General features: G+C 35.2%; 1 protein-coding gene across 6 annotated transcripts in view; it reads left to right on the top strand.

Annotated features, from left to right (window-relative positions):
• The window catches only part of GRIA4 (glutamate ionotropic receptor AMPA type subunit 4), a 380,722-nt gene that overhangs the window by 331,382 nt on the left and 24,776 nt on the right, over positions 1-24,564 (top strand). For all 6 annotated transcript variants that reach the window (XM_030829275.1, XM_003253075.3, XM_003253074.3 and 3 more), the window contains exon 14: positions 1,094-1,341. In XM_030829275.1, coding sequence (XP_030685135.1) covers positions 1,094-1,341 — 248 coding nt within the window. The remainder of the gene's footprint in view (positions 1-1,093; positions 1,342-24,564) is intronic.

The following is a 24,564-nucleotide window of genomic DNA, read 5'->3' as shown; positions in this document are numbered from 1 at the left end:
TAAATAAGTTTCTTGGCTGCAGTCAAGGGGATTAGAATGACCAACTCCCTAAAACACAAAATTAGAAAATAGGAATCACTTCTCTTTAAAGTTCAATATATGTTCTATTTGAAAATTTTCTCAGGAAAAGTCTAAAAATGTTTCAATCAACCTAGAGTTTGATTCTTGTGTTAGGGATATTTGGTTTGTAAGCTATACCTGGTTTTGCCTCTTCCTTTGGTGTTCAATTACTGACTTGATATGGACTGTATTTTTTTATATATCTTACTAGAATCATGTACGATAAAATTTGGGGGCAGAAAAAAGATAAAAATAAAATAACAGCCAGACGTGGTGGCTCACACCTGTAATCCCAGCACTTTGGGAGGCTGAGGCAGTAGGATTGCTTGAGATCAAGAGTTTGAGACCAGCCTGGGCAACATAACAAGACCCCATCTTAAAAAAAAAAAAATTTTTTTAATTAGCTGGACATGGTGGCATGCACCTGTAGTCCCAGCTATGCAGGAGGCTGAGGCGGGAGGATCTCTTGAGCCCAGGAGTTGTGGGTTACAGTGAGCTATGATCATGTCACTGCACTCCAGTCTGGGCAACACAGCAAGACCCTGTCTCTAAAAAATCTAAAAAAAAAATAAAATAAAACAACAACCCTCCTTGTTTATTATAACTAAAATACAGTATTAAAAGGAATTTTACAAACTTGAAATAAAATCTTAGCTTTTTTTAAGTTTAACATGAATGTGATATAAAACATGATTTTAAATATTCAAGTCTCTTCATCGCAGTCTACATGGAAAAAAAACAGTAATAGATTACTATTTAAGCAGGTGAGTGTGGTAACTGTTATGGCAAGAGGTTTGGGCTTCTTCAGATATCACTTTTAAATGTCTATCATTTCCATGATTTCCTTAAACAGTGTTAAAAGGCAGTTTTCCAATTTGAAAAGAATACTATTACTATTATGTTACTCTATGGCAAATTGGAGTTAGAGAGCAATGGAAAGATACTAAAACGCTTTATTCTTATCTTGGTTCAGTGAATATTAACATGTTGTTCCCTTCTTTCCTGTATTTAATTTTATTTTAATTTCCTCCAGAGATCAAAAATAGCAGTGTATGAAAAGATGTGGACCTACATGCGATCAGCAGAGCCATCAGTGTTCACTAGGACTACAGCTGAGGGAGTAGCTCGTGTCCGCAAATCCAAGGGCAAATTTGCCTTTCTCCTGGAGTCCACTATGAATGAATACATTGAGCAGCGAAAGCCATGTGACACGATGAAAGTGGGAGGAAATCTGGATTCCAAAGGCTATGGAGTAGCAACGCCCAAGGGTTCCTCATTAAGGTGGGTGGAATAGTATAACAATATAACATGTGTTGTTATAGTATTCCACCTTCCCTGATGTGCCTGAGAGAATTATTTTGTTTTGTGTGTGAACATGGTATGTTTGTTTGTTTATTTTCTTTTTCTCCATTTCATATATTTTGGTCAACAATCAGGTAATTTTTTTTAATTTTGGAATAATTAATCCTTGTTGACATATATCTTTGAAGGCCATATAAAAACCAAACTGGTTGAACACTAGCTGCTTCCAGTGGGCCTAAGGCATGGGTAGCATATGCTTCTTTATATCTCATCAAATTTTTTTGGCCACCAATATCTACACTATCATCATGTCAGTGATAATTCTACATTTTATCATTTTTTTTAATTATGCCTGGCCACTAGTCTCTGAGTAAGAAGAAATTAACCTCTTTCTAGCAAACCGCTTTTTTTTCCATTTCAATATTTTATTTATTATGGCATCTTTCTATTTGAGATTATCTTGAGGTTGTATTCATGCTAAGTTTGAAATAACATCTATTTATAAAAGCAATCATAGAGGAAAAAATGGGCTCTGGTTTTATAGTGCTTACTCAAGTCACACTCCTGCCTATTTTAAAGGGAGTGTGGTGTAAGTAAGATCTGTAAAATTAGACCCAATGGCAATCCAAAAATGCTTACAGATAGACCCCTGAAATGTGGTTAATGAGCAAACCATTACACGTGTGGATTAAGTGAGACTTTCATTCTTATGGAAATATTGGTTAAATCTGCCCTTTTCATCCTTTTGGTCCTGGACATAGAAAATTCACATGTTTATGTCCAGGAGGCAGAATTTCCTCTTTTCCTTAAGCAATAAAGGCTGCTGTTGAATTGATGGGGCTGGATCCCATCAAAAGTGATGATCGACAAATTACTCTGGTCTCAGTGCTGCTTAGGAGAAATGTATACAAAGCACAGATTCAAGAGGAAATCAGAATCTTTGCCAAAGGACTTAACCAAGAACCTGATCTTAAAAAGTGATGCCTCTGGTAAGCCATTGAAAAGTGAAGGTAATGAGACCTGTACTATTGCCTAGTACAAATGAAAGCAATATAAATATTATAATTGTTTTCATTGGTTTCAAAAGGGTAACTGCAATGTGCTTTGATATGTGTGTTGGTTTGGGAAGGGTTGAGAGAGATAGAAGAAACAAACACCAGTAATGGAAAAGGTTGTGTTAAACCAATATATTGTGTTAGCAAGCAACACTGTAATAATTAGTGAGGGGTTTTATGGTATGTTACAAAAAGTACAATATTAAAAAGAGATAAAACAAAACTAGCCAGTAAAGACAAATTTGGTTATGGACTGTGGCAATTCTGAAGTCAGACTTATTAACATAATTCCATATGAAACTGAAGAAATGTGCAGGGAGAAAGCCAAACAAATAAATTATCTATAATATATTCTACCCAAAAACAATTTCAACCATTCAGAAACTTAAACTGACATCACGTTGTTTCATCTTTGAGGGTTTATTTTGTGTGATGCAATATGAAGAATATGTAATTTCAATGAGGCCAAGTAGTAAATAAATCTCTGTTGAAGGCGTGGTTTTCGAGAGCACCTTAGCGTAAATAATTTTTTAAAAATAGGAGGGGAGAATGCAATGGTGATTGATATGTAGATCAGTGTTCAGACTATTGATTACATTCACTGGATGTCTCTCTTGCACTTAATTAATTCTCTGTGGATATAGCTGCCTTGTCCTCTGTCTTGTGTCTACTGATAACGTCAAGCTTCAGGGACTGAATTTGGCCTTCAGTGACGGGTTCGCCTGACTCCCATTAATGGCAAGAGAGTTCCCTCTTAAATGTGCCACTTTGTCAAATCCACACTACAGGGATTGTTTGGGGAAAAGCTGAAGGGCTTCATCTGTCCAGAACTGTACAATAATCACCCATTGGCTTCCCCCTCTTTTCCTGTCCTTCCCTGGACCTTGTTAATGAGGCAATTGTTAAATTCAGCTTCCTGGATGGAGAGTTTGTTTATGCACTTTGTTTTATATATGCCACAATTTCCTGAGCAAGCTGGCTCCTGCATGCCAAAACCGCAGTCATTTTGTCCTGCCTTTGAGAACACTGGAAGGGCACTGAAGGCTGACCAGCATGCACCCTCACCCCACCTCCTCTCTGTCTCATCCTCAGCCATCTAAGCAGGAGACTCATCAGGCTTAAATTCTCATTCTTATCCAACTAGGATTCTTCTGTTTCAAATGAGGCAAACTAATACAGAGATGGACTAATAGTCATCTTCCGTATAAATGATTTAGTTTGTAGAAGCAAATTCAAAATAATTGTATTCATCAGAGCAAGGTCAAGAGGACATACCTGTATCAAATTCTTTGAAACCTTTCTGTCTTATTCAGTTCTGTAGAGACTTAAGTCTGTTTTCCAAAACAATCTATCTTTTTTTAAATCAGGTCTTTAGGTTAATAGTTATGGATGTAGTGAGACTTCTGTATTGCATTGTCATTAACAATGGCTTTCTCACAAACTCTGCTATTCAGATTCATTAGGCAACGTGAGACTTTAAGCAAAAGAAAACAGTAATCTGTCCTTCTATTTACACTTAAACAGAGAATGCAGACAAATGACTAGTTATGTTACACTGGTCTAGAGAATTTTAAATTTCCAGGTCTTGCTGTATGTTTAAAGTGCTTCAGAAAAAATGTCACAGAAAAGAGGAGAGAGTATGACATATAATCAGAATTGAAAATTAGGACTTGGGTCTTTAATGCAGACTTTAAAACAAATGCAGTAAGGATCATCTCAAAGAGTAGATCTGTAACTGGACTGAAAAATATCACAGCAGTGATGACTAGCACCTGTCTTTACAGTAGAAAATGATTTACAGAGCTCTTTACTGTTCAGAGACTTTATTTCAGACTAGTGTTTGCTGGACATAACACAATTAAATTTAAAACCACTGATCTATCACTTACTAATAACAATGGCCAGAAATTGTTGGCTTATTGTATTTTAATATAGATTCTCCAATTCTCAAGTGACAGAACAATGCTAGGTATATTGATCCGGAATCTTTTTTTCACAGGCACAGTACAATTTATACTTCTATCAGTGCCATGGTTTTCTTTCTCCTCCCTTTCCCAGTCCCCTTGGCAATCTGAAACAATTGTGAAAACCTTTCTCTGGTTGAGAAATGTCCAAAGGTTGTTTTAAAATATACAGTTTTGATGGCATTGCAATGGAATGTAAAGTTTAGAAGAAAGAGGAAGTATATTTATTTTGACTTTACTCTCAATACTATCAACACTATCAACTTTAATATACAAATTGATTATAATATAGACATCTACTATACTATAGTATTTATGGTATAGTAAAGTTGCATATGTTACTGTCAAAATACTATCAACTTTGCCACAGTATCCATACTACACTGGTTACTAGACTATTGACTTTACTACGTAATAAATAAACCTGTTAAAGGTTCTTTGGAGTGAATCATCATTTGGTTGGCATAGATTTACTATTAAGTAGCTGTTAGATGAGAATACCCCTTTTAAAGATATTCATAGTATCTAGTGTCTGTAAACACCTCCGGACAACAAAGCAGTGGGTCATATCTGAACACTTCCTCTGGCCCTTAGAATGATTTGTATACTTGGCCCTAATGTTTGAAGCCAAGTTAAAAACTCTAGTCACCTATACTTTTATTATTCAACAGTGGTAATTCCCATTCAAACTTTGCCTCCTCTAAAGAGGTTTGTGGAACTGTGTCTAAAGTAAAACAAATGTTCTGTCACTGAAAAAAAAAATAAAAATAAAAAGATGCTTTAAAAGAAAGCAGTTCCAATAGAACTTGCATCAGGGGGTGAGACCTGGAAAAAATGAGGCCCAGTTGTACTTGGCAATGCCAAGTTGCAGGAACCCATGGCAACAGGAACCGATCCATTGAAACCAAGCACATCATGTTTAGGTTACAACAGGCAACTCAGAGCCCCATAGCAATAGCACAGCAGGGGGAGGAAGTACTCAGCATGGGAATTAGAATACCACATCTCTCATTGGACTTTTCCTTTCAGTATTGAACAAAACTACTGGCCTCATAAGACACTTGGCCTTAGCCTAGATCTACATTGGAGTGAGTAGAGTTCTATGTAGGTCAAATTATTTTTCTTCCACTTTGGAGAATTTGCTGGGGCAGGTGTATTAAACTTTGTAGAAAATTCATTTGTGAAAAATGTATTATTCTAAAGAGCTACTTTCACATATAAAATTTGTGGGATATATACTTTAGTTCAGGAGTACTTAGAAGGTTTATGAAGTACTTAGACGGTTTAGGAAAAAGTAGTTTGCTGGATATTTTGTGTGAGAATAACATTTTAGTCTTTTTTTGGTATTATAAACAAGTCTACTGATAGTATTTAAAGTAGATACTAGAAAAACGTAAACATACAGAAATCTAAAGCTGAGTACTGAGTATCCTTTGGCCTCAAATGAAGAAACTTTTAACATGGCCTTGTGGAAATTAGTTGCAGTGGGTTGGTACACAAACACATTTATTTTAACTATTATGAAAAGAGATATATCTTTGCTTATGAAGACTCTTCATTTTAGTGCCATATTAAAAGGTGCTATAGATAACTTATGTTTTGTAATCCCATTATATTTTGAGATACAGTTTGTTGGGCTAAGGATTAGACAAACACACACAACAAAAATCATTTGCCTCTCTCAACATACACACACAAACACACATAAATCTTTTCTGAGATATGCTTACAAGGGCTACCTCGGTTGCTATTAAGTATACTGGTGTTTATTGTGTGTACCAAGTACTCTGCATTTACAAACTAAGACATGGCATGGTAAAGGTATCAATGCTACTTGTGTCCCAGGGAAAAATAATTGCACAGTAGAATCTATATACTGCATTCCTCTCTTTCCAGATGTTCACTACACTAGGAAGGATGAAACTTACCAGGGCCATTTTAAATTCTAAATTTTTCATTTAAATCCTATTTAATTAAAAGATAACTAAAATTACAACTCCTCATGAAGAAGGAAACAAATGTTGCTTGTTTTCTACATTTCTTTAAGACTCACAAGGCATAATACATGTTCGTGGTTCTTCCCATTAGTTAAAAAAAAATGCTAAAATGATTTGCCCTCAATCTTTTGACAGTTCATTCAACAAATGACTCCTGAGTGAGTTCCAACTGAGAATTTATCAGGTATTTTTTAAGTCGTTCATTCTTGAGATGCTTTATAGTGGCCTGAGTAGGTAACACCAAATTGAAAAGTTTCTATATTCAAGGGTTAGCCTTCTGCTCTCCTTACTACTACACTTAGAAGTTGTATTTTAGTAACTTTCCTGGGAAAAGGAGTAATTTGTATCCATTTTAGTTTCTAGCACTTCAAAGGGGATCAAATTCGACAAGCTGAAACTGCTACCAAAATGTTTGGCAGTTTACTTAGAAGTAACCAAAGTAGATATGAATGCATGAAGCTTCCGTGCTATTCCCTTTCTATTTAATTGGCCTTGATTTCCTCATTCTAAGCATTCTCTGGACCCATATTTAAATTCCCCAAGAAAGATATTTTTTTTTTCTGCTGTGCATACTGTAGATTCTGACCATGGTGGCAAAGCTACTCTTCAGCCCTGTCTATACTAAATTATTAAAGAAAATATGTCAGATTAATTACTCTCCACTATAGGATCTCAGGTTATAGGATCATGACTTCTATAAAGTGGCTTACATTCAGTTCACGAGTGGCTCTCAATTTATCTTCAGAACAGCAGCAAAAGTCAAGTGAAATATTCACTATTGTTGTTGTTTGCACATCATTTGTGTTGGGTTCTATTCTCCAGATTGACGTTCCTAAAGGAAAGAGTGCCAGGAAGAAGGCACCCTAGGTGGCCTCAGCACAGGCTGAGCAGAAGGAGGAACCATTACCTTCTTCTGAGAGACCTTAACTCTTACATTCACTCTTACAACAGGCCAAGAAGAGAAGCATTATAATCACACTGCAGTGGACTCCTCCCCTTATGATCCCAGGGCCCTCTTAGCTGAGAGCGTTGCGGTAGAGTACGGAAGGACTGAAGAACAGAGGAAGGCACTGGGCACAGTGGCTCACTCTTGTAATCTCAGCACTTTGGGAGGCTGAGGCGGGCAGATCAGTTAAGGTCAGGAGTTCGAGACCAGCTTGGGCAACATGGCGAAACCCTGACTCTACAAAAAATACAAAAATTAGCCAGGCGTGGTGGTGCACCTATAGTCCCAGCTACTCGGGAGGCTGAGGCAGGAGAATCACTTCAATACAGGAGGTGGAGGTTGCAGTGAGCCAAGATTGCACCACTGCACTCCAGCCTGGGCAACACAAGATCCAGCCTGAGCAACAGAGCAAGACCCTGTCTCAAAAAAAATAAAAATAAAGAATAGAGGGAGGAAGTAGCTCTTTATATTTGCAATAGGTAGACATGTAGAGAATATTTTAGACAAACACATGGAGGCACACAACACAGAGCTTTGGAGGGAGTTATGGTAATCAGGTTTACCATAAAAATCCAAAATGCCTATAATACAATACTAAAAATAGCTCACTTTATTGTGGATATATAATCTACCCTTCAGTGAAGAATTGTATATGATGCTGCTTTAATGCAGTTTTATGCTAATGATAAACATTTACTTGGTACATCATAAGTAAATAATGGTTTTCTGCAAAACTGAAAATGTACTCCTTTGTTTCAGCACAGCATATGGGAAAGCACTCATCCACAACTTTAGGTGTCATTAGCTTCCTTTTGTCTCTAAAGATAGCATCAATCAAGATGGGGCTAGTTTACGATTCACATTTAATAAAAAAAAAAAAAAAGATAAAATAGTTTCCTAGTCATTTAGAATGAGCTGGAGAATAGCAATGACTCTGGCTTAGAATTATATTCCATTTTAATTTCACTAAAAATTAGAAATTGTAGCTCATTTATTTTAATGTTTGTTCCTCTCAAAAATAATCAATCATTTAACTCTGTTTTCAAAATGAAATAACATACATCTGAGATAACTGACACAAACATACAGTATCGTATACCACCTGACAACATCTGAATAGAAAATTGCCATTCAGCTCTTCAAAAAACCTAACCCTGGTCCTGAGTCTTCTCAGAAACAAGCATTATGTTGGTTATGAGAAGATTTTGTAAATAATTTTTATATTAACAGAAGTTAGAAATATTGTGAAAATATTGTTTATCCTCCCTAGCATCAAAAAAGTCTTTTTTTATGATTGAATGTGGTTTCTTTTAAATGGACAAATTCATACTTTATGAAAATCTAAAAATATTTATTAACAGATGTCCACAGAATGAAATATACTTTCAAAAAGTTTGTGAAGCCATTTTAATATACACCTTTAACATCACACAATTCAAAAATAAAGAAAATTGAAAGGCACAACAACATCCCTAGTATCTAACTCCACCTTTCAACGTACACAATGCTGAAGCATTAGAGAAAACTATCATTTTAAATACCATCAACCACACAAAGTCATATTATATCCTGTTGAAGTAAACTAGATTTTATTGAGCTTTCTTTTTTCTTTTAATTCTGGTGTACTCAATGAAGAAACTGACCCACAGATAAATTTTTACAGAAATGTTAAAAATTCAATCTGTTTTCTTTAAGTGCTAAATATTTGGGAGTTAGCCATAATAAGAATTCAACTAGAGTCAATCAAACAAATGTGACACAAACAGCTTCCGACTTTCAAACGCAGTACGAGAGTATATAGCCCCCTTTCTGTTGTTGCTTCACTACAGAGACCTATATACAAACTGGCAAGAGCTACCAACAGGGCCTCTGCTGTTATAGAAGAGTGATTGTTTTATATTTGGTCCTAATAGATATGCGGCCTCTGAATATTTCGTTTTGAAATAATAACAGGCCAAAATTCTATTAGTAACTAAGAAAAGACATCATCAGCTCCCTAGTCCCTAAATTCTCATCTTTTCAGGCATTTGCAACTAGAACCACAAAAAAAAAATCATAAAAGCATTATCAGCAAGTATACCTATTTTGCATTGCTAGTGCCTTTAGCATAAAAAGTAAATTTTTTTCTTAAAAAGCATGAGGAAATTTAAAATGAAACCACGTATCCAGAGTCCTAAGACAGTCCCCTAACCTTTGGCTTATATCCGAAACTAGTCAGAGGTAAATAGAATTGAATAGGGTCCAGGAAAAGTTGACTTCAGATTGTCTCCCAGAGGAAAAATGGCATAGGACTAAAAAAAAAAAAAAGTTGATTTCTACTAAGTGATACAGTAATAATATTGTATAAGCCATAGAATTAGTTAAATACATCATTTAATTTTCTTTCCAAATTGTCCACTTTTAAAAGATTATGCTTAAATTTGGCTCATATAAACACCAAAAATTACAGAGCAGCATATTTAAGTGAAACAATAATAGTACAGTTCAGCATTATAGTTTTTGGACCACTTCCACATATATATATATTTTTCACTTGGTATGTTAAACCCTCTTATGATATCATTTTATTATAGAGGAAGGCACTGTATAATAGACTTACGTGACTTGCCCACAGTCCTACAGCTAAGGCTAGAAATGAGATCTTCTGACAATCTCCGGTGCTCTTAAGGGAAGAGAACAAAAAATGACTTTTTAGTATAAACATAGATTCTCTCTGAAAACTTATTAAACAGTTTTTGTGATGCTTTCATTCTGCAGTTTTGGCAACACATAAATTCAAGGCATATTGAAAATATCCACATAGAGCTCAACTTCCATAAATTTTAGCTTATTTTAAAAACTAAAACTCTCGCTGAGTTGAAAAAATTATATAGCTTTCAGGTCAACACAAAGAAAGATTTTACAATTAAAACTGCTTCCCAAAAATGGGGGGAAATTGGCTTATGATACCCAACATCCAACTTGTTCAAGTAAAAGTAGAAGAGATTCTCACATCTCCTGGACAGGAAACAGTGATGTTGACATCTCTATTTCCTTCCCACTTTGAGAGTCTGAGATTCTGAGTCTTACCCTAGGCTCTCTTTAGGAAAACAACAAAATTCTCATACCTCTTTGAAGTTGCAGACACTTAATAAGACTGAGAAAAAATTCACTCTCAGAACTTCTATAAAAGCTCAGCTGGTTTTGGAATTTAAGTAAGTCACTTCTTTACTAAATAGCTGCTTTTATTGCAGCATATCTTTGTTGTGAAATGGAAAACTATTTAAGGAAAGCACTCCTCTGTAAGAACCAATATAGCTAGAAATAAATGCAGGTCTTGTATGCCTGTAAAAACAGACATTCAAAATTGTATGCTGACATCAAATGTTTGGCACGGTACAAATCTGACAAAATTCATTAGATTATATAAAAGAAGGAATAAAACAGCAAAAGTGAAGCACAGGCCTATAAAAGGACTTATTTTGATTTTTTTAGAACAAAACTTCTATTTCCATATCTAGATATGATTTTAAAAATTGATCCACATAATGTGGTAGCCTGTGGTGTTTCAATATGAAATACTTGAGAAGGTGATTACTAAGGGCATCATAATAACCCTAACAACTTCAGCACTACCTAATTTCTTTTTCATTTTTCTCCTCATCACAAATAGCAATCACTTTATGCCCTGAAGCATGAAGACTTCACAGCCACTGTAATTTTACCCAATCCAGGCAGTATACCTATAGTTATTCTTATTCATAGATTCCCAGATCATTTCTAAATATAAAGATATTGTCTTCAAAACTCTGTCATATAAGTGACTACCATGGATGAAACAGGTGTTTCATAAAATACAATTTACTTTTTCCCCCCATTTTAAGCACAGCTTTACCATCTCTGCAGGTATTTGTTTCAGAAAAACAGGAAATAATCTCTCTCTCTCTCTCTCTCTCTCTTTCTTTCTATATGTGTATATATATACATGAATTTATAATGTTTCGTAGATAAAAGGGCTGGTTTGTCAAAATAGCCATTTTCAGAGTATTTATTAAAAACAATGAATGAAGTTAGAGTACCAAGGAAGAACAAAAAGGAAACCACATATATTATAGTTGGAGGAATTATATCATGCCATATTCGTATCATGAAACTTTTAGACGATTAAAGTTCACAGGATAAATTCAATACTAAATAAATGGTAATAGTAGTAGATGGAGACAAGGTATCATTGTATAACATAGAATCTGCCATAAAGTGTTTTTTCCCTGCACATTTTCATAATGGCTGTTAGAGTAATGATTACAACATCCCTCATTTTGATGTCTCTGGAATATACTTTGACAAACTGAGGTTCCAAAGTACATCCATTATCTCACCCGATGTCATTTTACTTGATGAAGAATTTTAATAAGTTACCCAAAGTTAAATAAAAATAGCACATGATCTTGTATGGGTTCAGGCTCATTCTTGGTCTCCACTCTCCTTCATGTCTCACAGAATTCAATCAGTTGTCTGGTATTTGTTTTTTTATGGGAGCCAATCACCCACCATCTCTGAAATTATGCCAAAGGGTAACTAGGACCTGATTCTAAGCTCTGTTAATTAGACAGTAGCCTCAACAGAGATAAAGTAGTTCAAATAAGAAAACACCATATCAGAGACTACATAAATGAAAAAAATAAAAAGGAAATAAAAATTTAATAACTACTATATAGCACACCCATATATACTGGAATTTGATCCCCCTAACTCCTTGTAGTTGTTGCTTTTATCTTCATCTGGACAGATGCTGCTGCTGCAACTCGGGTTAAATAGCTGACGAGCGACAGAAGTGGAAGTGGAGCCCATTACTGTCTAGGTCCCAAGCCCATGAGCCTCTCACTATGCTGCGTTGTTTCTCTCCAAAGTCACAGAATCCTACTTAGAGACAAATCAAGAAAAAAAAAAAAATCTCATCTTTATTTCCCATTGTGAAAAAATACAAGCACATACTGTCTGATAATATCCATTTCTCAGATGTTTTTCTAGCTCTCCCAACTAATGACCATTTGATTCCTTTTTTATTTTCACAATAATTATTGTTCATATCAGATTTAGTATTGCTTCAATCATGGTGCTGCTTGTAGCACTATCATTTTACTCTCAAAAAACAAAAGAAGGTCAGGGAGATGAGCTGAGAACACCCCAACATACCCCTTCTTCCTAAGGAACTCCAGGTGCTCACCATGATGCACCCTCCATTATTCACTCCAGCTGAAAAAATTACCCAAGCCATGCCCTTCTGTGAACTCCTACTCTAAGCCAATCTTCAAGGTATTAGAGCTCTTTGGCAAGACAAACTGAAGGACAGACACTATTTTTTTCCTCTTACACAGCTAATGTTCATTCCCCTTTGGCTTAATTCTTAAAATGGGTTTTAAATTCAATTCAGTGAAAGCCCCAGTATATCAGACATTTGGTAGTGTCTTGTGAGACCTGAGGAAAGGGTTGACCAGAACCGAACTTGACTTTAATACAAGACCATGTTCTATTATTGTTTAACTTTGGGTATTTCTCCCCTAGGAGGAGGACAGAGGAGAACTAACCAGCTCCAGGACCAAGGTAAGAGGGGAGTTTTCTTTCAAAAGAATGGCTTCCATCCATTTGAAGGAAACCCCTCCCCCACCTGTTTTTTAATCTCTTTTTCTTTATACATTCATATTTTTTAACCCACCAGCATAAGGAAACCAGCTTGCCACTTGTGCATAATAGTTATTTGAACATTCACTTACAAATGGTATAGCAGGAAAAAATAAAAACTTTCACACAAGTCATATCAGTTATATGCTAATGCATTTATGTTTTCTATCATCATTAAATATTAGTACTAGTCTTCCATTAAGGCTTAGATACTTGCATAGGCCTTAGAAAATTTTTATCAGCTGTTAATTTCTCTATTTGTAAAATATACATAGTTACTACCAGCCAAACCGTAGTGGTCACAAAAACATCAAAACTAAAATCCAAAGCATTTTTATACACAAATATATCATTATTAAGAAAAAAATAATAAAATTAACCACTAATATCATTTTAATGATACATATTTGGAAATATGATCAGTCTGGACTTTTGGGTTGAAGCTATACAAACTTAATGAGATTTGTAAGGTGCCGTAGGAAAACTGTGGTTAGAAAAATAGGAGGAAAGGGAGGAAATAACATTGTGTTGAGCATCATCTCTCCATGCTTATACACCCTCTTCCCAGGCCTCTTGTATATTTCTTTTAATGGTTTTCACTATAACCTCTCACTTTTTGTGTTGCTGTCCATAGAAATCATTAATATTTCCTGACTTTGGTATTCTCCTTCAAATTGGTCTTTCCACAGAGGAAAACCAAGAGGAGAAACAAGTGAGAGAATTTAAAGGGGCAGTGCAGTGGCTCACACCTGTAATCCCAGCACTTTGGGAGGCCAAGACAGGTGGATTTCTTGAGCCCAGGAGATTGAAACCAGCCTGGGCAACATGGCAAAACCCTGTCTCTACAAAAAAATAGAAAACAATTAGCTGGGCATGATAGTGCATGTCTGTTGTCCTACCTACCCAGGAGGCTGAGGTGGGAGGATTGCTTGAGCCTGGGAGGTAGAGGTTTCAGTGAGTTGTGATCATGCCACTGCACTCCAGCCTGGGTGACACAGCCAGACACTGTCTCAAAAAAGTAAATAAAAGTTAAATTAAAAAATAAATAAAAACATCTAGAAGTTGAGATCGAAAAAGAAAAATAGACCATAGGGATTATGAAAGGCACCAGCTTCTAGATCCTATTCAGCAATAATTATTTGTTATCATTTTCCTCCAAAGAAGCTAGATCTTGTGTGACTCAAGTAGATTTTAGGAAAGTTTTAAGATCAGGTAAGAGAGACACTTGGGACTCAAGAAGAAGAAAATTTTAGGAAGGGAGAAAAAAAATGTACCAAAAAAAAACGAGAATTCAGGCAATTTGTTGCCAAAAAATAAAGAGTCATCGTCTTCCAGTAATACAGGTCTACCATTTTGTTACAAACGTGTTTAGAAGCCTTGCATATCCTTAAAGTTGGATTGTTACAGCATGTAATGAAAGAAAATCCTTTCCAAAGGATACATTTTTGTTAGAGGTTACTCTTTTCTGAGCAGAAACAATAGTGGCTATGTGATTAGGAACTTACATGAAAAGACTCATTCAAAATAAGAAATTCATTTTAACATCAAAACATAATATCTATTTATGTAGATAAGTATATTATAATGGTCATCAAATCCAGAAACTTAAACATTAAACTTTTAGCTCATGGCATATTTTGTTGACTGATTGTCTGATAAAACCTAATTTTGACTTTCTCTCTCACTGACTTCTTTAATGAAAAGTACAGGATATATCTGAATCACATTATTTATTCTTAATTTATTTATCCTGAAGATGCCAGGCATACGGACTCTCCACTGAAGCAGTCATACAAAAGAAGGAAACTGTCACAACATTGTTAGTGAGCTCTTTATGTGTTAGAATTTGATGTTTACATGGACATTTGTTATATCAGGAAGATTTGTTGTACTTTGAATTCTTATAAAATACTTCATAGAAATCTCACTCAAGGAAACAATTGGTGGGAGTTCTACAGTGACTTAGCTCTTTTGGATAACAGAACATTGAAATGAAAGCACCATTTCTCTGTTTTGTTGCTTAGTAAAGTGAAAAGCATTGATTTATAGTACTTGCATTCAATTTATTAAGTATATTTAAAATAGTCCATGAAAGTGTCCAAACTAATAGCTTAAGATACCCAACTTCTGACAAGTAGCAAATAACTGAACGACTATGTAATATGTGTAATATGTTCTAGTATTAACACCAATAGAAGCAAATGTAGGTGAGACTATTTTAAGAATTTAAATTTTTTGTCACTATTTAAAATTTGAGTTGTTTAAACAGTGGATGTTAGAATATATTTCTATTTTGAAATATGACTATAAGCCCTGTTGCTTTCAAAATAAGCAACTTTGTATCTTCACTTACAATCTCATAAACTTAAAATATTTAAAGATTCATGGATTTAGAATTCTTAGGCTTCAACTATTTTCAGAGAGTAACAGAAAAGCTACATATTCTCATAGATGTGAGCCCCCATGTATCTGAACTTTGAATAAAAAGCTCAGCTTCCTTTCATTAGCTTGTAATCTCTGTTTCTATAAGAAGTACTCTTAGTTTGTAATCCCTGTTTCTATAAGCAGCACTGTTTTTACTCAAGTTTCTTCTCTAATTTGTGTTGCTCGTCAGCCTAAACAAAATCCAGGCCAAAAGCTCTGGTAGGTTAAGCAAGATCAATTAAAACACATTTTAAGTGATAAGAGCAACATCCAAATACTGGCCTCCTGCTAAGGAACCTGAAATCTTAAATGAAAGAAGAAAGTTGGAACTTTTTATTTTTAAATTTTTACTCTCAAGAATTTAATGGAAAATTTATAGTCTTTTTATGTGAAGTTTAGATACATTCAGTGAGTTAAATACATATTAAAATATGCAGTGAAATAAATCTTAAACCACAGTTGACACTTAATATCTGTTGGTAATAAATGTAATTTTTAATTTTTAAAATAAAGACAAATTAAATTATTCTAAGAAGTAAATTTAGTAACAGAATAATTTTTCTTTCTTTCTTTTTTTTCTTTTTTTTTGAGATGGAGTCTTGCTTTGTTGCCAGGTAGGAGTGCAGTGACTGCAGTGACGTGATCTTGGCTCACTGCAACCTCTGCCTCCCGGGTCCAAGCGACTCTCCTGCCTCAGCCCCCTGAGTAGCTGGGACTACAGGTGTCTGCCACCACGCTGAGCTAAATTTTTGTATTTTTGGTAGAGTACTGGCCAGGATGGTCTCGATCTCTTGACCTCATGATCCGCCCGCCTCGGCCTCCCTAAGTGCTGAGATTACAGGCATGAGCCACCACGCCCGGCCAACAGAATAGTTTTCTAAAGGTGATGTGTTTCTTGGCTAAACTTGAATAGAATTGATTTATAAAAATCCATTATGGAGGATTTTTATCTTGAAGTTTAGTTAGGAGTATCACATTTCCCTTGATATTAACAACAAAGTTGCATTTGATTTTATCATTTAGTGTTCTTTCCTTGTCTGGCTGCATAAAGTGAAAGGCAACCAGTTTATTTTAGCTATCTATAATCTCACTGAAATATCTTCTAAGATTATTTTGTTTATACAGTTGACCAAATTGCCAGCCATTATTCATAAAGATAGCTAGTGTCAATAATATTTTTATGTCCACTTGCCAACATTTAATAGACAGTTTTGAAGTGTTTTGTTTTAAAACATACTTCATACCAGGACTTCCCGAAATTCATTAGTTGCCATAGTTGAAGGATTCCCTTTCATTGGCCAGAACACTATTCTTTTATTTTAATGGGTTGCTTGCAAAATAGCACGAGGTTCATTCACTGTTATATCACTTCTTATGTAGTTATTGCAAAACAACTATAATTATTGCCCTGCATTAGGACTGAAAATAGTATAAAGTACCCTAATATGCAGTTGTCACCCTCCAAGAGAAAGAAAAGATTTGCATGGATCATGTTGTAATGTATGACTCAAAGGAAATGCGAGTACTCAGATACTAGATCTTATCATTTAAAGAAGAAAGAGATAAACAGCATCTACAGTATCTGGGAAATACCTCATAAAGAAGATTCAGATGTATTAGTTTATAAATATTAGCAAATGAATAAATAAGTCAGTGAGTGATTACTGGAAAATGTTAAGAAATTCAGAAAGACTAAGAGAAGGGGAAAAAGGAATTCCTGGTGAATGTTCTAATATGAGTTTGGAGTCAATTCTGAATAAAATATAGTTAGGACTATAAGGAAATTAACCTGGCTGAAGGCAGAGAGAATCGACTTGGAGGATTAGTTTGATTAAGAGACTACACTTTTGTGTTAGACAAACCCAGCTTCCTATTTCACTTTTGCCATTTACTAGCCAATAAATTTTAGGCCTCACTATCATCATCTGTAAAATGGAGATGTAATCCTACCATATGGGATTGTTTTGAGAACTCAGTGAGAATAATAAGAACTTCACACAGTGACTAAATAAAATATAATACAGTTATACTTTAAAAGTGTATGTAAGCTGAATTGTTGAGAAACCTTGAATGTCAGAAAAGTTAGAATAATATCTTGGAGGCAATGATGAATTCATGAAGATTTTTGACAAGGCATTCTAAACAAGCAGTGAAGCAAAGTTATTCTGAGTCTGGGTAGCAGAGAATGGATTGAGAAAGCCAGTGGATCTGGTCTTGGGTGATAAAGGCTTCAACTAAAGTGATGTCAGTTTAATAGAAATGAAAATATAAATGAGAGTCACTTGTCATAAGAACAGTTCTTAACGGATAATTGGCTAGAGGAAAGGAAGGGAAATGAAAATTCAAAGATGAGACTGAGTTTTTGTGGTTGGGCCTTGTTATTTTGGTATTCATTTTTACAGTCCTATTACTTCTGTGTAAAATCTCCTAATCCATTATACTGAAGCTTCTATATGGTACTGTTCTTGGGACCCAAGATTACATGTCTCAAAAGATTAGAACTTAAATCAATAAGAACTTTGTATGTATGAAAAAAAGACATTTTAACTTTGGAAGAAAATCTTACCATCTAGTTAAATGAAGTCATTTCATATAGATTATTGGTAATGCTTTTCAAAGAAAATTATCTACTACCCTTCCTTCTTGGGTATTTAGGCTGTATCTGTTCAGTTGACAAGACCACTTGCCTTTCAAGTTTTTTCTCAGCTCAAGGAGTATTTAGCCTGAGAGGACTGAAATTGCCATCTTACAATGGCTTCCAAAACTTGATCAGGCACAGACCCTACCAAGCCTGACAAACGTCCCAGGAAAAAGAAAATTTCCCACGGAGAGCCATAGAAGGATGAATATAGTTTAGCTATACAGGGAAGAGTCATGATAGGAAACAAAAGGTATCCTGGTACTGTAGGAAGAGCACTGGACCAGAAGGCAGAAGACCTGCACCCCAGCTGGGCTTTGATGGACAAGTCACCTAACTTTCATTAGGCCCCAGGGACTGCATCCTGGGGCCTAATAAGAAGGTTGGGCATAACCTCTAATCTACATTTTGATTCAAAAATTCTGGGATTCTAAGTCTTTAAAGCAATTGATGAAAGTTTTTAAGAGTCAGCAAAGGATGGGAAAAGTAAAGATGATCCGTGGACCATGGAATGGAATTCTGGAAATCACATAAGGAGATGAAGAAATCAAGAGTCAGAGACAGTGCGGGAGTCCACACAGCAAATCATGGTCCAGGCAGGTCATCTGCATGAAAGACACAGTACTGTTGAACAGCTCACATGCTGTTTATGTAACCCAGACCAGTTCTTATATTTTAAAATTGTATTTTACTTACTTTAAAGCAAATTTACCTTAGAATAATAATAACCACAACTTGAAAAATGAATGCTATTCAGAGATAACTTGAAGCACTTCACTAGCTAGCCATGGTCTCATTTGAAACAAAGCTTTCATATGTATAATTTGAGCACAGTGATAACAACAAGGGAGTAGCCTGAGGCAGGGACTTTACTGAGTATAGTCTCAAATGGCACCCCAAGGCCACCACAAATAAATAAACTGTGTGGTATGAAATATGAATAGTTGATATTTTTCTCAATATTATATAATGAAAAGCATCTTTTCACAGTTTTTTTAAAAATTTTATTGGTTTCACGTTCAGTATTTAAAAATGGGAGTGGGTGTGGTGGCTCACACTTGTAATCCCAGGCAGGTGGATCGCTTCAGCCCAGGAGTTTGAGACCAGCATGGGCAACATGGCAAAACCACATTTCTACAAAACATACAAAAATTAGCTGGGTATGGTGGTGTGCACTTGCAGTCAATCTTAGCTACTCAGGAGGCTGAGGTGGGAGGATCACCTGAGCCTCGGGAGGTCAGGGCTGCAGTGAGCCATGATCATGCCACTTCACTCCAGCCTGGGCAACAGAGTAAAATCCTGTCTCAAAAAATAAAAATAATAAAAAATTAAAATGTTCTGCATATGACGTAACTGTACAATGATCATAGATTGAGGCTAGTACTTTGGAAATCCCTTCTCAATAAATCACTCTTAAAACCTCTGCTCTATTAAAATTCTGAGCCACTAGGTGTCATAGAAATGTTTTTATTTCTCTTACCTTTAATACACAGACTTAGAAGTCATCACTATTTTTAAAATAGATGTTATTCGAATTTAGAACAGATATCTCTTTAATCTGTGTTCAAGTTGCCCTTCCAAGGTCTGTGAACCCCTGAAATTATGTATAAGTCTGGGGTTTTGTAAGTTTGTGCATTTCTTCCTGAGAAAGTATTTGTACTTTCACTGAATTCTAAAAGAGAACCATGACCCAAAGTAGGTAAGAAAATTCTACTCTGTGACCTAAAATTGACAAAATTATGAAGCTAAGCTTCATGAAATATTTGTAAATATTACCTAAAAAATACTCAACACTAAAAATATAATTAAAATTTTCATTGATCACAATCCCTAGCTAATGCTCTGGCTAAGTTACTGGGAGACATCCTAACAAAAATCACAAAGCTCCTTCAAGGAATAATATTCCTCAGACCCATGTCTCAACTAGAAATTAATCATGCAAGTTCCAATGAACATGCAATTTAGAGACAATTGCTAGAATCCAGACAAGTATCTGTTTAACTTGTTCAGCTCTCCTTGACTCAACTTGGAATATGAAATACAAAGGTTTCCACACTAACTTAATGTCATCCAAAACCCAAACCAAAGACACTAAATCTTTCCTTATCAAAGTAGTTTTCAAGTGCTCATTGCAAATCATGCTGGGTCTGAATTGTCTTTCCACTTACAAAAATTTTTCTCTCCTTATTTTAATATTAAATTCCTGATCAATAGTACCATTTAATGCAAATCTTACTTGTCATTGCATAGGCAAACTGGAGTAAAAACCCAATATGTTTTCTAAAAACTTTCTGCATATATATGTAGAGCAATCTAGCCCAAATTCTGCCTTTGGAAATGAGTGCACAAATCCAATGAAGCAAAAAGAGCCTTGTGCTTGTCTACTGGAAGGAATAATTTGGGAAGAAAAGTAATAACACAGCTACGAGTTAAATTGAAAACTTAGTGGAGCATTGATAATGCTGAAAACTGGCTACTCTTCAAGGCTAAATAGTTGATAAAGGGTAGAATTGGGAATTCAAAAGCCTTTCCTTAAAATTAGACATATTCTTAACTCTTCATCATTTGACAGCCTATTGATTCTTATTTACTTTTTGTGTTTTCTTGATTAATAAAATAGTCATTTTTCCTCAGTAGGTCATTAATTGACTTTACACAGAATTCTGGGGTTGTTGTAAATTCTCAGCTTTTTTGCTAACTTGCTCCATTCACCTTTATCTGGAAGATGTCATTAATTAAACTACAAAAGTAAATCCTATGTGATATTTGCTTCTCTCTACCTATTTCATCTTGTTATGTGGAATATGCATAGAATTTTTGTGAAAATACTGACAATGCGGCTATATTTAATAACAGAATGAATAGTCTATGTAAAGTTGGTTATTCATATTTCATGACATTACTATTTTCTTATTAGCATGGTTCTGGGAAAACTGTAGCACATATATATGTATACACATACACACACACACATATATATACATACATACACACACACACACACACATTTGCTGCTAACAAAGCTTAAATCAAATGAGTTTTCCAATCTGGAATTTTAGTTTGATTTCAAGAAAGGTATAAAATAAATATGTAGCATGATAGAATATAAAAATAAATTGTATTTTTTAACTCCTACAAACAAATCCAAAAAAAGACTTTTTCTTAGGGTCTCTAATACTTGTTAGGGAAAGAACATAGTTGCTAGCCATAAATCTGTTTTTCTGAAAACAGAGATATAAACTCTTTCTTTTTTTGTAAATAGCCCACTAAGCAGGACGCAAGCCTATTCAGTCACATTCATTTAATTCAGCCTAAGGGAAAAGACTCACCTTGTCTATATAAATATGTGTGAAACTGCAAGTCTTCTTTCTAGGCCACTAAGAGTTCTATTAACCTCCTGTAGCTCCTGTCTGATGGGGTATGTCTGCTAATTGATGCATTGCTCATACTTCTCTGCCTGACCTGTTCCCATCAAATAAAGTAGAGCCCTCATAGAAGCCAAATACATCACATGTCGTCCAGCTTGTGACTAGAGGGACAAAACCAACTGAACCAAAGCAAACCACATAATCAGGAACAATAAATGTTTTTCTAAGAACTTTAAGAATAACCCCTAATTTATATCTCAAATTTTATTTAATCCAAAATAGAGTATATTTTTTGGCTTGAATAAAACAATTCCATAAGGTATTATATTACAAAATAACTGAAAGCTTTGTTTTTTACTAATTATTACAGTATCACTTTCCACTGCCCAGAAAATTTTGGGTGTGGGGGGAAGCATAAAGAACAAATGCAATTTAAGTTCATCATCATCTTACACCCAGAGATTTTGATTTGTTGTATTTTCTTTCATATTGTTTTCAACAATCAACATTATATATACATATACTTATATATAAATGTATAGTTTATTCTCAGACTAAGACCAAAATGAACACACACTTGTTTCTTTTTCCGCTTAACATTATACTATAAGCACTTCCTCTTGCCATTGAAATTTTTTAATGGTTATCAAACATCAATCATATGGATCATTGTACTTATCAACACTATAACCCCAGAAGCTTTGTAACATATGGTACCCCAATTTAGAAAAACCTGATACAGTGGGGTTAGGTCTGAGCATGAGTATTTGCAATAGGCAGTTATTAGACTCAAGTCAAACTTGAGACCACTGGTGTATACCAAAATCTCCTTAATCTTCCCTTTTTTTGATAGGTATATTGCTTTCAATGTTTATGTATATATATATAAAATGCTATATATATAATGTTATATATATAATGTTACATATATATAAAATGAGATTTATCATAAGTCATTTTGGCAGCACCTTTAATTTCTTAGGATTGATCACTCTAAGGGGAATTATTTAATTAAGGGTGAGAATTGTTTTAAAACTTTTGTTGTATAAAGCCAAATTATTTTCTTTTTGGTTTTTAATTCTTTTTTTTCAAATTCCATCTTTAAAAAATGGGATACATGTGCAGAATGTGCAGGTTTGTTACATAGGTATACAAGTGCCATGATGGTTTGCTGCACCTATTGACCTGTCCTCTAAGTTCCCTCCCCTCACCCCCAACCCCCCAACAGGCCCTGGTGTGTGTTGTTCCCTTCTCTGTGTCCATGTGTCCTCAATGTTCAACTCCCACTTATATGAGTGAGAACATGCGGTGTTTTGTTTTCTGTTCCTGTGTTAGTTTGCTGAGGATGATGGCTTCCAGCTTCATCCATGTCCCTGCAAAGGACATAATCTCATTCCTTTTTATGGCTGCATAGTACTCTGTGGTATATATGTACCATATTTTCTTTATCCAGTCTATCATTGATGGGCATTTGGGTCGGTTCCATGTCTTTGCTATCGTACATAGTGCTGCAATAAACATGTGTGCATGTGTCTTTATAGTAAAATGATTTATATTCGTTTGGGTATATACCCAGTAATCGGATTGCTGGGTCATGGTATTTCTGGTTTGAGATCCTTGAAGAATCACCATATTGTCTTCCACAATGGTTAAACTAATTTAAATTCCCACCAACAGTGTAAAAGCATTCCTATTTCTCCACAGCCTTGCCAGCATCTATTGTTTCCTGACTTTTTAAAAATCACCATTCTGACTGGCATGAGATGGTGGTACCTCATTGTGGTTTTGATTTGCATTTCTCTAATGATCAGTGATGTTGAGTTTTTTTTCATATGTTTATTGGCCGTGTAAATGTCTTCTTTTGAGATGCGTCTGTTCATGTGCTTTGCCCAATTTTTGATGGGACTGTTTGTTTTTCTCTTGTAAATTTGTTTAAGTTTCTTGTAAATTGTGGATATTAGACATTTGTCAGATGGGTAGATTGTAAAAATTATCTTCCATTCTGTAGGTTGCCTGTTCACTCTGATGATAGTTTCTTTTGCTGTGCAGAAGCTCTTTTTATATATATATATACTTTAAGTTCTAGGGTACATGTGCACAATGTGCAGGTTTGTTACATATGTATACGTGTGCCATGTTGGTGTGCTGCACCCATCAACTCGTCATTTACATTAGTTATATCTCCTAACGCTGTCCCTCCCCGCTCCCCCCACCCCACAACAGGCCCCAGTTTGTGATGTTCCCTACACTGTGTCCAAGTGTTCTCATTGTTCAATTCCCACCTATGAGTGAAAACATGTGGCGTTTGGTTTTCTGTCCTTGCAATAGTTTGCTCAGAATGATGGATTCCAGCTTCATCCATGCCCCTAAAAAGGACATGAACTCATCCTTTTTATGGCTGCATAGTATTCCATGGTGTATATGTGCCACATTTTCTTAATCCAGTCTATCATTGATGGACATTTGGGTTGGTTCCAAGTCTTTGCTATTGTGAATAGCGCCACAATAAACATATGTGTGCATGTGTCTTTATAGCAGCATGATTTATAATCCTTTGGGTATATACCCAGTAATGGGATGGCTGGGCCAAATGGTATTTCTAGTTCTAGATCCTTGAAGAATCGCCACACTGTCTTCCACAATGGTTGAACTACTTTATAGTCCCACTAACATTGTAAAAGTGTTCCTATTTCTCCACATTCTCTCCAGCACCTGTTGTTTCCTGACTTTTTAATGATCGCATTCTAACTGGTGTGAGATGGTATCTCATTGTGATTTTGATTTGCATTTCTCTGATGGCCAGTGATGATGAGCATTTTTTCATGAGTCTTTTGGCTACATAAATGTCTTCTTTTGAGAAGTGTCTGTTCATATCCTTCACCCACTTTTTGATGGGGTTGTTTGATTTTTTCTTGTAAATTTGTTTAAGTTCTTTGTAGATTCTGGATATTAACCCTTTGTCAGATGGGTAGATTGTAAAAATTTTCTCCCATTCTGTAGTTTGCCTGTTCACTCTGATGGTACTTTCTTTTGCTGTGCAGAAGCTCTTTAGTTTAATTAGATCCCATTTGCCAATTTTTGCTTTTGTTGCCATTGCTTTTGGTGTTTTAGTCATGAAGTCTTGCCCATGCCTACGTCCTGAATGGTAT

The sequence above is a fragment of the Nomascus leucogenys genome, chromosome 15 (assembly GCF_006542625.1).
Source record: "Nomascus leucogenys isolate Asia chromosome 15, Asia_NLE_v1, whole genome shotgun sequence".
NCBI classification, from domain to species: domain Eukaryota; kingdom Metazoa; phylum Chordata; class Mammalia; order Primates; family Hylobatidae; genus Nomascus; species Nomascus leucogenys.
Note: the sequence above shows the minus strand (reverse complement) of the source record. Positions and strands in the feature narration are given on the sequence as shown.